This window comes from Sarcophilus harrisii, chromosome 6, assembly GCF_902635505.1.
Source record: "Sarcophilus harrisii chromosome 6, mSarHar1.11, whole genome shotgun sequence".
NCBI classification, from domain to species: Eukaryota; Metazoa; Chordata; class Mammalia; order Dasyuromorphia; family Dasyuridae; genus Sarcophilus; species Sarcophilus harrisii.
In genome coordinates, this window is record NC_045431.1 from 161022846 (window position 1) to 161039199 (window position 16354).

The 16354-nt window shown below is 33.9% G+C and overlaps 1 protein-coding gene across 1 annotated transcript in view; it reads left to right on the forward strand.

Moving 5' to 3' along the window:
• The window catches only part of RASSF6 (Ras association domain family member 6), a 59554-nt gene that overhangs the window by 22699 nt on the left and 20501 nt on the right, over window positions 1-16354 (forward strand). The window contains exons 3-4 of the mRNA XM_031942251.1: window positions 6104-6182; window positions 10168-10310. Coding sequence (XP_031798111.1) covers window positions 6104-6182; window positions 10168-10310 — 222 coding nt within the window. The remainder of the gene's footprint in view (window positions 1-6103; window positions 6183-10167; window positions 10311-16354) is intronic.

Sequence of the window (16354 nt, forward strand, 5' to 3'; positions counted from 1 at the left end):
CTATATGAATTGAACTCTAATGACATCTTTTCTATCTTAGAGATCACAATTGTCTTTTCCACAGCACAAGGGTTAAGGGTGCTGTGCTACAGAAATCTAGAAAATCCTTGTAAAATATTTTGGCCCCTCCTTTGTATTAGAGAAGTCTGAATTATTATAGTATTAAAAGATAAAATATATTGATGTTGTAAAATACTGTACATATATTTTATGCATTTCTGAGTTTCTAAACTGTTTCTATGTCATCTGCTGGTCCTAACATGGTGTTTGCAGCTTCCACAAACCTCCCCCCCCCCAAATTCCTATTTAATTTCTTATGTTGATTTTATCGAAATCGGCAATGGAGGAATAACTGAATGTGGGGGTTGTGAAATTATGATTTATATTCAGTAAATGTTTGATTTTCATGCCTATTGTCAGTGGGGAAAGTTTAAGGAGCCCTGAATTCTAACTGCTAGGTATGGAGGTGCATTAAAGGTGTTCTAATTCCTACTATTGAGGTACTATTGATACTATTCCTACCATAATCCCAGCTATTGAAAAGACTGGAAGGTCATTTGAACTACAACAGATTATTCAGTTGGGTATTGGCATGAATTCCTCACTAATGTGGTAAGCTTCTGGAATCAGATGGACCATCAGATTGCCTAAAAAGGATCTTACTGGTCTTGGTTATAAACAGAACAACTCCCCTACATAACCAGCTTGAGTAAGATAAAGAAATCCAATCTTCAAAAAAGAACTAAAATACAATGCTCCTCAGATTGGAGTTAACCTAATGTAGAAAAAGTTTGTGTCCAAGTTATAATGATGACCATTAGATAATTTCTTATGCAAACATGAGTGTGTACAACAATAGCTTCTTCTGTTTTAGGAACAAACTGATTTGTAATTGTTCCAGAAAGAGAGGTCTATTATGGTTCACTTATTTTTTCCCCCACAATGATCTATTACCAAGGACTTTGCCCTAGGCTCTAACTAACCACTAGTTCTTTAGTGGAACTTTGAGGAAGTTTTCCTGGGGAACCCTAGTACTTTGTATTACCAGGTTTGAGATGTTCTTTATTTTAACTTTACATGATTGTGAGGTTATATAACATCTAGGTCTAGGCCATTCTCCCTTTTTGTAGGAGGAAAGGTACAGGACCTCTTTGTTTCTCACAATAGCTTTGGGAGGGAAGTTGTCAAATTCTTCTGATTTAAGTCTTATAGCAGTATTTTCCCTAGTATAAGTCTGTGATTATAATATTTTCTATGTATCATATCAACGTTCTGCTTTGTTTTGTTTTCTTTTTTATCTCTATGTTTTTATTTTCTATTAAATTAAAAAATAAAAAAGAACCTTTGAATATGGGAAAAATATTTTCTGTGTATTAAGTGTTCCTTAGATATTGCTATTCTGTAAGAATGCCCTTACTCCTCCAGAACCAGCTAATCTCTTTGAAAACTCAGCACATTACCACATACTTTATATGTTCCTTCTCTCATAGGTGCTATTAAATTAAAATGAATATCAAAGTAATATTTGGGAGGAAAAAGAAGTCCTCCAAAAGAGCTGGTTGAAGCATGTAGGATTTTGTGTAGAAGAGGGCACTTCCTCCTGCCCTTTTGCCTTTGTTGTTGTTCCTCCCTCCTTTTCAAAAAGAACTAATGACATCATGGATGATGTCTTGATGTACACAGGAACTGGACTGAAGTGAGGAAGACCTGCACAGAATCATCAGCCTCACCCTCTCTTCCTGAGTCATCAAAGTCAAAAGCAGGACAAAAGTCAGGATGATCTAAGATGCAGTGGATGACTTGACATCTTCATTGTCTGACCAAGTCTAGGGTCTATCCTTCACCCAGTTCAACCACCTTCATGGCCATTCAAACAAATTGTTCTCATCCACCTATTCTAGTGTAGAGAGGGTCTTCACATGCTTGGGGAAGACATCCCCCTAACTCACAAGTCTGAGGCCTATCTATAACCTTCAGTCTGGTTTAGCCTGTCTACAAAGATGATGTGGCCAAGGGAGCACCATGGATATTATGTGCTTGGAAACCAATCAGTCAATAAACATTTTTGAAGTGCCCACTACATTCCAGCACTCTGAGGATACAAAAAAAGACAGAAGAGATTCCCTGCCTTCAAGGAGCTTACACAATGGAGGGAGAATACATGCAAATAATTGTGTAAAAACAAGCTGTTGTTTGTTCTGCCTGTGACCATGACATTAGGGAGGCGATATAATAACATGCTAGTGAGTTGGATTTAAGTGAGGGAGGGCTGTGCAAGCTCATTTTCCCCTCCAGAACCATCTGGATACTGTGACAAGATATAGATCAAGACGACTGGAGACCCGCCCTGGATGAAATGGGAAACCTTATCCTTTTTAAGCTAAGGTCTTCAACAGATCTCAGTTTGACTGATGTTAACAGGCAATCAGTGATTAAGTAATTAAGTGATTAGGTAGCAATTGAGGCAAAGAATCTCCTCTTTCACTTAGTCCAAAAAAATCTAAATGAATGAATGAATTTGAGAAGGGAAGACCCTCAAGGTTTCTGACTGCTACATTGAGAATAAATTTAAAATAATGATCTGAAGAACAAACTAGCATTAAAGGGGATCAGGAACAATTTTCTGAGGAGGATAGGACTTTAAGTGGAACTTGAAGCAAACCAGGTAATAGAGAGGAGGAGAGGAGCAGCCCAGGTATACAGGGCACAAACAGAGAAAATGCCTTCAGTTGGGAGATGGAGCATTTTATTCCAAGAACATTAAAGAGGCTATTGTTAGTGTATCAAACAATATGTGGGTGAGGGAAGAAAAGGGGTAAGGTGTAAAAAAAGCTGGCAGAACCACTTTCAAACACAATAGCTGCCTTCCTAAGTTATTGGCCACCCAGCAACATCATGAGTAGGTACAGACTTGGGTAATTTTGTCCATGGTCTAGTTACTCTGCCACTGACAATATAGGCTGTTGGAATTTGCCTAGAATGTGAAAGGGGAGCCCTGCTTCCTTCTCTCCCTAACACCACCTGTGGATTCACTGATAGAGCTCAGATGGTGGGATAAAGATAATCTTGCCTTGTTCCCGGCTGAGGAACAGGTGCAGAATTGGAATTCCCAGTTGGATTGATAGTCTTAAGATTCAAAGATAATATTAAGCATTCAGAGCTTTAAAACTGAAGCCAAAAGATAGGATTTGATCCATTTGATCATGTTGGGAGGCAGCCCAGTATAGTAAAGGGAGAGATGCCTTTTAGTCAAAAGATCCAGGTACAAGTCCCATCTCTGACAAATACTGGCTGGGTGATAATGAGCAAATTTTCACACATTTCTAATTTTAAATCTTACTTGACCAATGTTCCACCTATTCAAGCTTCAGAAAGCTGTAAAAATATAACTTGCATTGGTAGAGGGAGTTTCCATTGTGATTTTAGACAACATTGATTTGGTCTCCCCTTTAAACCTCTCCCTCCCTCAAAAAAGGAGGAAAAAAAAGCAAGTTTGAAGAGGAAAGTTTTAGAATAAATAGAAGGCAAACCCTAAAATTAGGAAGATTTGGGTTCAAGGCATACTTTGGATAAAAATGAGCTGTATGACAATTTTCTCATTACACACAAAGATTGTTTTCAACATTCATTTTTGTAAGATTTTGAGTTCCTTTTTTTCTCCCTCTCTTCCTTATTTCCTCCCTCTCCAAGACAGCAAACAATTTATATAAGAATATTATATCCTTATATAAATAAATAGCAAAATCAACTCACATAACATCTCTTTAAAAGCCATTAGCAATTTTTTAAAAAAGCAATTAACCCTTTTTTCTCCCTATCCCTCTTTCTATAGACATCTAGAGACCTTTGTAATTTTTAAAGTTTCTTTATACTGAAAGAGTAACAGACTGAAATGGCTAAATGATTGAGGTTTTAAAAAATCATCAGCTCTGATGTCACTCAGCATCTTTGTACTATAGGTAGCACACCCCTAAAGTGGTGAAGCTAGGGGAATTGTAGGATTTCCACCTCACTTTGTTATCCATAGACCTATTTTCATATAGATAAGACAGTTTAAATTATTTAAGGAAGCTATACAGAGACAACATGTAGGCAGAATACAATGATCATAGCATCTACTTTGTCTCAATGAATGCATAGGTGTTTAAAGACTGTTGTTTTTCAATCATTTTCAGTCACTACCCCATTTAGGTAGTGACAAAGGTACTGGAATAGTTTGATCTTTCTTTTGCCAGCTTAAACAGGTTTACCATTATCTTCTTAAGCTCATTTTGTTGTTGTTTAGCCATTTCACTTGTGTTAAATTTTTCATGACCCCTTTTGGGATTTTCTTGGCAAAGGTACTAGAGTGGTTTGGCCTTTCCTTCTCCAGCTTATTTTACAGATGAGGAAAATGAGGTAAATGGGGATAAGTGACCTGTCCAAGGTCACCCAGCTAGTGAGTGTCTGAGATCAGGTTTGAATGTATAAATAAGTCTCATGTATAAATAAGTCCCATGTATACAAACAAGTCCCATGTATATAAACAAGTCCCATGTATAAATAAGTCTTAGGTAAGTATACAAAGAAATGAAAACATTTTTAAAAATATAACTCATCATCTTTCCCCCTTATCCTACCTCTTGTCTAAATTTGTTTTCTTTTAAGGAAAATTATTTTTTCTTCTAATTTCTCGTTTTCTATTCTATTTTTCCATTAACTGGCATCCTTCTATTTACCCAAGTTTCACAACTAGGAGATTATCTTTGTCTTTCTACTCCCCTATCACTCTTGTAGAATCAATTGTTGCATATTGTCAATTCTACAGCTGTGACATCTTTTATATTCATCTTATTATTATTATTATTCATAAAGCTTTACCACTCTAATTTTGTTTTTATATCTCTCACATGAACTGTTACTGTAATCTTCTAATTTATCTCTCTACTTCTCATTTGTCCCTTCTCCAGTATATGCTCCTTCCCAACAAATAACAAAATAATCTTCCCAAGACATGGATATGGCTGTGCCAATCTTCTACTCAAAAATATTCAGTGGGTTCCTATTGTTTGTTAAAATGCAAAATATAGAGCTTGACATTTAAAGTCTCATAAAAAGTAATTTTCTGGTGTTTATTAAATTTAAATTTAAATATAAAAGAATGCTGAACTAGATTATTTAAATATAAAGAATGCTGGACCAGATTATTTTCATTGCAGCTGAAGTCAAAGAATCTGCCTTTCCTCCCAAATAATAACTTTCCTTTTATGTCGTCCCGTACAAGATTGTTATATTCTGATTCTTCAAGAGCCAGAAAGGCCAACCACCCCTACTTCTCCCACAAACCCCAACACCTACAAATTTTTCTCTAGATTTGTAATTATGATAAAATAAATAGCCAAGCTACCTACAACTATCAAGAAGCATTTATTACTATGTGCCTTTGAGCCATTCACTGTGCCAAACACTAGAAATACCTTGAAAAGTAAAAATAACCCTTATTCTCAAAGGATTCAAGTTCTACTGGAGGAGACAATATTCGAAAAACTATGTGCAAATATACTGGATAAATTGGAGATAATCATAGAAGGAAAACACTAACATTAAAGGGTAGCAAGATATGCTTCTTGAATGAGGTAGGATTTTAGCTCAGGTTTGAAGGAAACCATGACTCAGAGAAGTAAGGAGGGAGAGAATTGAAGCCAAGCTGAAATAGATAAAAATGCCTGCAGGCTGGAGTATATCCAGACAACAAATAAGGGCAGACCCTTGCCAAGCTCCATCTACTACAAAGAGATAATTGTGGGAAATAATTTTTGAGTTCTTAGGTTAGCTGTCTCATATCATTTTTTCAGTCCATTTCTTTGAAATAGATTTTAATCACCCTTCCCATCCAAAATTTGCCATGGGTACAGAAATTTTAAGAAACATCCTATTTTTAAAACTAAGCTTTAATTACCAACCTTCTACTTTGGTCCTAGAGAGGGAAAGAAATTTTGGGGAAAGAAATTATTAAATTATTCTTTTCTATTCCATCTGCTTTGGGAAATGAAAATTCAGTGACTTTCTCTTGATATTAATATTATTAAGAATGATGGTATTTTGTTATTATAATTTCTTATAGAGATCAGCTTGATTTTTTATTGAAGACCTACAACGTTTTTTACAGAGACCAGAAGAACCGACATATTGTATATGGTGAGGTAAGAACATCATTGTTCTTAAAAATTAAGGAATGGCTGAACAAGTTGTGATATATGATTGTGAGAAAATGCTAGTGTCCTATAAGAAATAATGGGTTCATTGATTTGAGAAAACCATGAAAACATATGCATGAAATAATGAAGACCAAAATCAGCATAACTAAGTAACACCAATATTGCTTTAAGAACAACTTTGAGCAAATAAGTTATTTTGATTATAAACACCTAAATTAAATAAAGGACATAGAGAAAGATGCTATATAAATTCAGAGAAAGAATTAGTAAATAAAAGTATGTATTGAATAATTTTACATATATAGATATAGATAGATGTATAATACCTATTTGTATATAATGGCAACCATCTTGGCGGAGGGATAGGGAAGAAAAGAAGGGGAAAAAAGAAATTTACCTGATAATTTCATTGTATATTTGAAAGGAATAGCAAGTTGTGCTTGGTAGATTTGAAGTTTCTTATGCAATCATTTTTTGTATTGTGTTGTTTTATTCCATAAATGAAAAATAAAATAAAAACAAAGAGATAACAGATGTATGGATAGATATATATATTTAAATAAAGATATAATCAATTCTATCCTCAGAATAACACTAAAGTAGGAAATATGGTCATTAAAAAAAACTTTTAAGAAAAAGAGAATCCTTGAATTTGCAATTTCATCCATTTGATGATTCCATTGAAATCACTTGATAAGTTTCCCTTTTGATTTAACATAAACAATTCAAAGAGTTTGAATCTCACTAAGAAAAGATGTCATGCCAAAGTCATCATTTAATTTACTAAGAAGAAGCATGTATATCGGAGTATATTATACAAAAAGCTCTGAGTTCCACTTCTGCATCATCCTCCAAGACAACAAATCTGAAAGGTCAATTCTAGAGCCAAATGATAATAACAGTCAGTCTGTTTCAGAAATGACTGAAGTAAATGAGTCAGTGTAAGTGTTTAAAATAAGATTTGACCCAAGTAGTTAAGGAATGATTGTTCTGGATTAGAGTATTCAGTTACATCACTTTCTTGTTTTTATGGGGGGGTGGGGGGGTGGAGGAGAGCAGAGGGAGGATTTGGTCCTTCACTTCCATCCTCAGCTGCTTATGTCATCAAAGAAAGTAGGGGTAAGGAAGGGACAAAGGACAGAGTTAACCAGAAATTTGTATGTTAAATTGCAAGGATTTGTCTCTGGTCCAGTCATCTGATGAAAGAATTTATCTGATTATATTGGAAAGACAACTTACCTTTATCTGGGTAAGGAATGGCCATGCTCTAGAAGATCTTTAAACAATTTTTAAACAGCTAAGCCTGTCCTGGAGCGCTAGAGACAATGGAATAATTTAAGGAATTCAAGGGAACAATAGTGTGTGACCCCTGAGCCTCTTCCAGAAAAGGGAAGAAGGAATGATTTTTCTCTCCAGCTCTCCATCTTATTTGCCATAGAATATAATACAGTAGAGTTACATGCCTCTTAAAAACAAACAATCAAGCAAAAAAAAAAAACAAAAAACAAAAAACACCTATTTCAGAAAATTATACAGTTTAAATCAGGGAATATAGTTACATTCCCCAAAGAGACAATGAGGTGATATTTAAGACAAAACAATTTCAAGAAATGTGTGTATGTGTATGTGTGTGTGTATACACATATACAACTATATACATATCATATGTATATATTATCTAGCAATCCCATTAATGTTTTTAATCTTCTCTTTTAAAAAGTCCTTTATTAATTTTATTTTTCAAGTAAGCATTTTTATTAGTTTGTTCTAACATAAGTCCCCTCATTTAAAAAAATTGTAACCTTACCAATCTCTGTATTTTTAAAAGTATTTTAATGAATACAATTAACAAATGTGTACAGTCAAGCAAAACAAAACCCTTCACTGGCTTTGTATAGCAATATTCTGAATCCTAAATTCATTAACTTCCTGTCAGAAGGCAGATAACATTTTTCAACATGAATCCTCTGAAATAACTGATGGTCACTGAATTCTTTTTAAAAATTATTTATTTAAAGTTTTTCCCAGTTACATTCAAAACATTTTTTTTACATTTGTTTTTAAGATTTTTGAGCCCTAGGTTCTCACTCTTATCCCCACCCACAATTAAGAAACCACATGTGAAGTTATGCAAAACATTTCCATAGAAGTCAACTTGTGAAAGAAAATATAGATCTCCCACCATAATGAAAATAAAAACCCTCAAGAAAAATTAAATTAAAAAGAAAGAAAGATGGAGAGAATGCTTCAGTCTTTATTCAGACACAATCATTTTCTTCTCTAGTTATGGGCAAGATTTTTCATCATAATTCCTTCAGACTATTCATGAATGATTATATTACTGAGAATAGGAAATCATTTACAACTGGTCATCCCAGAACATTGCTGTTACTTTGTATATACCTACAGTGTACAGTATATATTTCACTTTGTTCATGGAAGACTTCCTAGATTTTTTTTTCCCCTGAGAACATCCTGATGATTATTTCCCACAGAATGATAGTATTCCATCACAAACACATAGCACAGTTTATTGAGCCATTGCCCAATTGATTGACATCCCCTCAATTTGCAAATTATATAAAGTTATTTTGCTCTTTCCCTGACTCTGTCAGCTCTACTCAAAGAGTAAGATAAAGATTATAATAACAAAGCATTCCTTTAGTTTCTCTAGTGTGTGGTGATTCACAGCTTTGGAGAACCGACCCACCCCTTGAAGGTACAGAGTCCCCTTTAGCCTTTTACAGGCTTTCTGGGTTCCACACTTAAGTATGGTACTCAACACATCCTGTCCCTGCTCAAAATGTTTTGCTACTGACCACTCCCTCCTCCCTCACTGTAGCCTCTCTTTTATCACTCTTCCCCCTTCCCAAATCCCATTCCCCTCCTATTTTCCTGCAGGGTGAGATAGATTTCTATACCTTTATTGAGTATGTATGTTATTTACTATTTGAGCCAATTCTGATAAGAGTCATTGAATCTTTCTTACAGCTTTTAAAATTTTCTTCCCAGAATTGTTATTATAATAATAATAACAACAACAACAACAAAAATAAAGCTTTCAAAAATTTAAAAGATGCTTTAAAGCATCTATTTGATCATGACAACAACCCTGGGAAATAGGTCCGAAAATTATTCCCATTTTACAGTTGAGAAAACTGAGGCAGATCTAGGTAAAGTGATTTGTACAGGGTAGCACAGTTTGTAAGCATCTGAGTAAGCATCAAATTCAGATATTCTTAGCTTCAAGACCAGCTCTCTATCCAAAGCTCTACCTATTGGCCTTATAGGAATTGTTCTTATTCTGCTTATTTCATTCATCAGTTTGAAAGACTTTAAAATTCTTCATTTTTATAATTTTTATGTTTTAATGAAAATTATTCTTTCATGATCTGCTCACTTCACTCTGCATCAGTCATACAAGTTTTTTTTCATGCCTCTTCAAAATAATATTTCTTCATTTCTTATAATAGTATTCTATCATATTTGTATACCACAATTTGTTGTTTTTTCTCATCTATACCATCAAAAAAAACTGCAATAAATTTTTTTATACATATAGGGCTTCTTCCTGTTTCTTTGATCTCTATTGGGTATAATTTGTACTTTGAGTTTAGAGTTTTCTAGTTCTAGTTATATATATCTTGGTAAGTTATAAGATGGTTCTTTGGAAGTGGGGAGAGGAGGGATACTAGAAGAAAATTTAAAAATAAAGGATACCACTACAAATTTATTTTAAAAATCAATGAATGAGTTACTATATCTCTTATCAAAAATGAAAGGATGCCCTAACAAGTGAAATTGTTTATAAACAGGGAAACAAAACAAATGTAGTTTTTTTGTGAATTTCTCCTGCTATTATTTCTGACAGACTTTTATATTTTTAATATTGAATTGTTATATTTCCCAGGGAAAATATTATAGTTATTGATATATTACAAAGAGTATTGATGGGATAATTTTTTCCTAGATTGAAGATGACAACCTAGTTATTGAGGGAATTTTGGATATATTCTGGGGAGTACAAAAGCCTATCCGGCTGAAAATACAAGATGAAAAGCAGGTTCCTTCTTTTGCCACCATCAAGTCATCACCTTTATTCTCCCAGAAGGGGTGAGCTATAACTCAGATATCTCAAATACAATGTAATGCAAATGAGCTGTTTTTAAGCTTGAATATATATCATCTATAGTTTAAATATTGATATGTAACCTTAACATATGTAACAATATTAAATTTAACATTAATATTTGATTTAATAAATATTAAATATTTTATATATATAATCTTTAGAAATAAAGATCTTTATCTACTAGAGGTAAGTTTTCTGTTCCAAACAAAGCCTTTTATTTGCATGCTTCATTAATATAATCTTCTGACTCTCTACAAACCAAGCTTTAGTAATGTTCAGCCTTTGTAAAGTGTTGTAGATAGAGTACTGGGTCTGGAATCAGGAAGACTCGAGTTCAGATCCTGCCTTAGAAAATTACTAACTGTGTGACCATGAGCAAATCCCTTCACCTCTGCTTGTCTAAGTTTCCTGGAGTGTAAAATGGGAATCATTACAGCACCTATCTTCCAGGATTGTTGTGAGAATCAAATGACATAATATTTGTAACAAAAAAATTGCTTAGCACAGTATCTGTCATATAGTAGGTGCTATTTAAATGCTTATCACCTTCCCCTTTTCATCTTTTAAAGTACTATGTTAGATCCATTCAAACTTACTGTAGGAAGAAAAATAATTGAATCAATTTCCAGTAGATAACCTACATTTCACCATCAGTGAATTAGAATTAATTCATTATATAAAATTCATTATGTAATTTAAAAATAAGAATTAATTCATTAATATTATCTCTCTTTTCTTCATTTCCAGTAGAATTTATAGCCATTCAGAAAACAAAATATGATTTGGTGAAGGAATGATAGAAGGGGAATTGGAGAGACCTGTTCTTGTTGATTTTTCATCCCTAATCTTTCTTTTAGAGAGTTTCTAAGGGCACAACAGAGAACTAGACTAGGAAAGCCTATCCTAATGTTCTCTTTTCTATATAAGATTCTATGGACAGGGATGGAATGAGACCATGACGATGGGCAAGGGAACAGAGCAAGAAAGAGTTGCACAGAATAATCAGATTTGGACAAGGAGATTTTAAAAAGATACTTATATAGTTGGATGTTAAATCATCAGCCAGATCTTGTATGGCCTTCCCAAGTCTTTTTCTTGGTGTTCCTTAAAGTTTCAGGTCTCTAAGATCAGTTCATGAAAACTGATTGACAAATGACTGTGTCCCATTTCTGTTTAATTCAACAGGTAATTATTAAGTAACTATAGTGTTTCATGCATTCTACTAGGTATTGGGGTCACAAAGACAAAAATATAAACAATTCCTGCCTTCAAGGAATTTACACCATTTGTTTGGGAAAATAATAAATACACAGAAATGTGGAAAATTTATACAAGTCAACAAGGTGGGATGAATAGGGAGTTGACTTAGGAGACAGAATTATATTGGCTGTGTGACTCTATGCAAATCATTTACCATTTACTACCCTAGGTAACTCTAAGACCATAAGTTGAGTAGAAGGTGTCAACTTGCATTAATGAAGGGATTTTTCTTATCTGGGAGTTATACAATGAAATTACATGTCCAGTACTATGCCGAAACACAATGTAATTGGGGAGAATAAGAAAGGTCTAATGTAAGTACTCAAATTGAGCTTCAACAGGAAAAGTTTAAAGGTTTTAAAGTTTTAAAGCTTGAAATAAAATGAATGATTTCCCTCTATGTAATGACTCATTCAATGTTTACTTTCAAAATAATGTTTTTATAGTAGGGAGTAAGTGAAATTCTTTCCATTTTTGAACTGAAGAAAGATGGGACATCTAGTTGGTACAGTGAATAAAGCATTAAGTCTAGAGTTAGGAAGACCAGGGTTCAACTTTTTAGCCTCATAATTTACTAGCTTTGTGATCTTGGGCAAGTTATTTAATCTTGTTTGCCTCAGTTTCCTCATCGATCCAATGGCCTAGAGAAGAAAATGGTTAGCCTCTCTATTATCTTTGCCAAAAAAATCCCAAATGAGGTAACAAAGTCAGACATAATTGAAATAATTCAACTGCAACCACAAAAATAGGGATAATAATAATATCACTAGGCTCTTGTGAGGATCAAATGATAAATTATTTGCAAAAACACTAAGCACAGTGTTATATAGGGGCTGTATAAAATTCATTGTACCCTTCTGCTTCAAAGTGTTATTGACTGTTTCATTAATTAATTCTTTCACTGACTTCAAAGATGATGCACAGATATGTTTAGATATTATTTAATAAATTACTAAAATGGCAAATCTCTCAATAATCAGCTAATTAATTATTAATAGGATGTTTCAAGATCTTCTTTCACCCTCGTGCACAAATTTCTAGCCTTATTTATATATCACCATCACTAACCATGTAATTAATTAATTGTAATCAATAACAAAATAAAAAGGCATCTATTGCCAAAGTTACTTCTATGATTTGGGAAAGCATGGGGAAAAAAGCCATAGACTAGAATTTCTCTCATGCATTGCCTACTGCCATTTTAAAAGATTGAAACTATAGTCCTAAATGTCAATTCTTATTTAAATGTAAGGACTCAATTCCTCTTCAAGTAACTGTTTTTCTCCATAAATCAAGACTGAATTCAGTTCAGGTTTCCCTAACAATGCAAATCTATTCATCTCATTCAGCTCCCCTGAAGAATTCACCCCAAAATGTCTTTACAGAGTACCTTTTCCATTGGCAGTTAGCTGAATAATTCCCTCACAAACTCACCAAAGACAGTTAACTGTCAGTCTCATAAGAAATGAGATTCCATTAGTACTTTCTCAGTCTCACATAAGACTCCATCAGTCACAGCAATCAACACTCCATGTTTCTATTCTATTTTCCTCTTAAAGGAAAAATAACAATATACAAAGTTTATGTAGGAGAGGCTATATCATCAAGAGTTAACAAATGTCAATCAAATAATGACTTCTATCTCTAACTCAATTAGGAATCCCCTTTATTGAAGGGCAGGACTGATTTTGGTAGAACAGGTTCTAAAATTAGAATGAATGCTTCTTTTCATATCTTAGGAAGTTGCAGTCAAATCTTGTAGTATTAATATATAATACTGATTGTATTCACCAACAAAACACACAATCCACACTTTAAAAAAAGATGGAGACTATCGTACATGATGGGGGAGATATATAGTATGATACACAATACATTTAATATTGAATTATAGTATTTCAACCCAATCACAGATCCAGTGTACTATGAAAATTCTACTGGTTTAAAAGATTTCCACACTGAGGTAGAGTGAGCATCATCTATCAGGCAATTACCCCATATTTTAGAAAGCATTAATCACCATGGAGTGACTCCAAGTAATTAAATACTCAGATGCCTGGTAAATTGCCTAATTTTTGCAACTTTGATCTTATGAAATTATCAATGAGAAGTTAAAGAATTTAAGCAGAATTCTTTTAAGATGCTTAAAACTCTAAATTTGTTTGATTAAATTTTATGTGGAAATTTTTCTAAAATATAATACCTTCTTAAATAACAGAATTAAATATACTTGATTTTTTTCTCAATATTGCCTGGCACATAGCTGGTACCTAATAATAATTGTTGATCATTTTCATGATTCACAATCAACTTTAGGAACCCTAATTATTGAATTGTTATGTAGTAATTAGTATTGCTCTCAAGGCTCATTGATGTATATAGGGCTGCTGTTTCCCATTTAGTTAATGATCCAAGATTATTGTGATTTTTTTTTTTTGGTTCTTGTATCTGAAGTTTGTTGTTTTTGTCAGGCTTTCAGTATTCTTCTTCACTGTTGTAATTGTACCTCAATTCAACACCCTAACTCTATTTTCTAACTTGTGACTTTTAATTTCATAATAACCCTGTGAAATAATTTTTTTTTTATTTGTGGAGTCCAAAATTGTCCAATCTATAATAAAAGAAAGTGAGGCAGAGCTCTGAGTCAATTGCATTTTATTAAAGGGTTCATGGATTCCTCTAATAAAATTTCCCCCCTTCATCCAGGGCCTTAGTTTTGTAACACTTGATACCCAGATGATAGAGAAGAAGCATTGTAAAATATAGAGTCTTGTTGGCTGCTAGCTCTTTACCTTCGTCCTCCAGGAGATCTATGCAAAATATAGAATCCATAGGTTAGCAAATGAGTCTATGAATAGACCTTGACAGACCTACCTTGACCTTTCAGGAAGTCTTAAAAAGCCAGTGAGCAGACCCATGAGCCAGGGTGATAAACAGATATTTAAATATCTATTTGGCCCAATGAGCCAGTACAGAGGCAGTTCAGAGGCTTTTAAACAGGGTCACTTATTGGGCAAATGCTCATAATCATCTTCCTACATTGAGCAATAAAGAGATGACAAGGGGCAGAAGAGCAATAAAAATATATTAATTAACTCTCCATATTAATTGAGTCATCTCCATCACATTGGGCATGATCACAAGGCAAAAACAAGGGTGGAGATCCTCTAGTTTCCTGTGATTGAGTAAGCCAACCTAACAATCTTCAGTTCACAACTCTGGGTCCTAATATTTAGAAATTAAAATCACTACCCCCTATTAAATCATATCAAAATGATTAATATGATTGAAATAAAATAGGGGCCTAATTAATCATCTATCACACATTATCTCCATTCTATAGATGAGACAATTAAGACTGGAAAAAAAAAGTCATAAACTTCTGAGACTATATTAAAAAACCAAGTCAGAATTCTCTCTACTATGTCATGCTACCCCTTTATGTGGATAAAAGTCCCTAAAATTTTATTTCCAATACACTCACTGGAAGAAATTCCCTGGACCCTATTTCCAAGAATTCTGTGTATTTGGTTATAAAGCCCTGGTACCACCAGGAGAGGACTTCAGTTGGTAAAAAGTCTTTTAGGAAAGGAGGTCTAAAAAGCAGAAATGTTGAAAGCATTCATAAGTGGGGGAGAAAAGATGAGTCACAGATCTCTAAAAGATCTCTCTTCTGAAAGAAGAGCCTGAGAAGTGGACCTGCTCTCTGGGTTCTGAGAGAATGTCAGTGGTCCCAATCTAGAGGAAGGCGTCTTTAACAGCTGACTTACTTCCCAAAAGTTTCTACAGATTCCCTTGAAGCAGACGGCACCAAAATGAACTTTTCACCACTGGACCAGGCGTCTAGAGACCCCTATATTCCACTCCCATTTGTTGTGAGAATATATAAAAAACGATTTTTGTTGTTTGTTTTTGTTTTTGTAGTACCTTTATTCAGGAATGTGCTGGTAAATATTTAACCTGCTTTTCTATATAACCCTCTAGATAGATGATAGATAGATAGATAGACAGACAGATAGACAGATACATATATATATGGAAATGTGTATACATGTTTTGTTGTTGAGTAGTTTCAGTTGTGTCCAACTCTGTGACTCCATTTAGGGTTTTCTTGGCAGAAATACTGCCAAAAGTTTGCCATTTCCTTCTCCAGCTCATTTTACAGATGAGGACACTGAGGCAAACCAGGTGAGGTGACTTGTCACTTACGACTTATGATGGGTCACATAGCTAGTAAGTGTCTGTGGTTAAATTTGAACTCAGCTATACTTGACTCCTGGGCCGGTGCTTTATCTACTGAACCACTTAGCTGCCTCTGTGTGTGTATGTATGTATGTATGTGTATATAGATAGATAGATAGATAGATAGATATGTATGGCATACTTTTAATCTTATTCTTCATTATATTTTCTACCACTTTTTTAACTCTCACGTCATATATATTTACATATATATGCGTGTATGCATGTGTCTATCTCTATGTTTCTATATGTATATGTATATATACCCATATGTGTGTATGAAATCAAGACTTCATTTCCAGCATTTGCTGATTCCTAAGACATAAATGTTCACACTAAAAATTGAACTTTAAACCTGCCTACTGTCAGAATTAGTTGCCTCCAATATGAACCTGACGTAATTAAGAAATATTTAACTCCCCCCAACCCTTTCCCAGAAAGTGATCCCTTATAACAAAGATTTAAAAAGACAGAAGAGGGAAAGCAATTCATGCGTTGGGAAAATTAGTGGAAATTTAAAAGG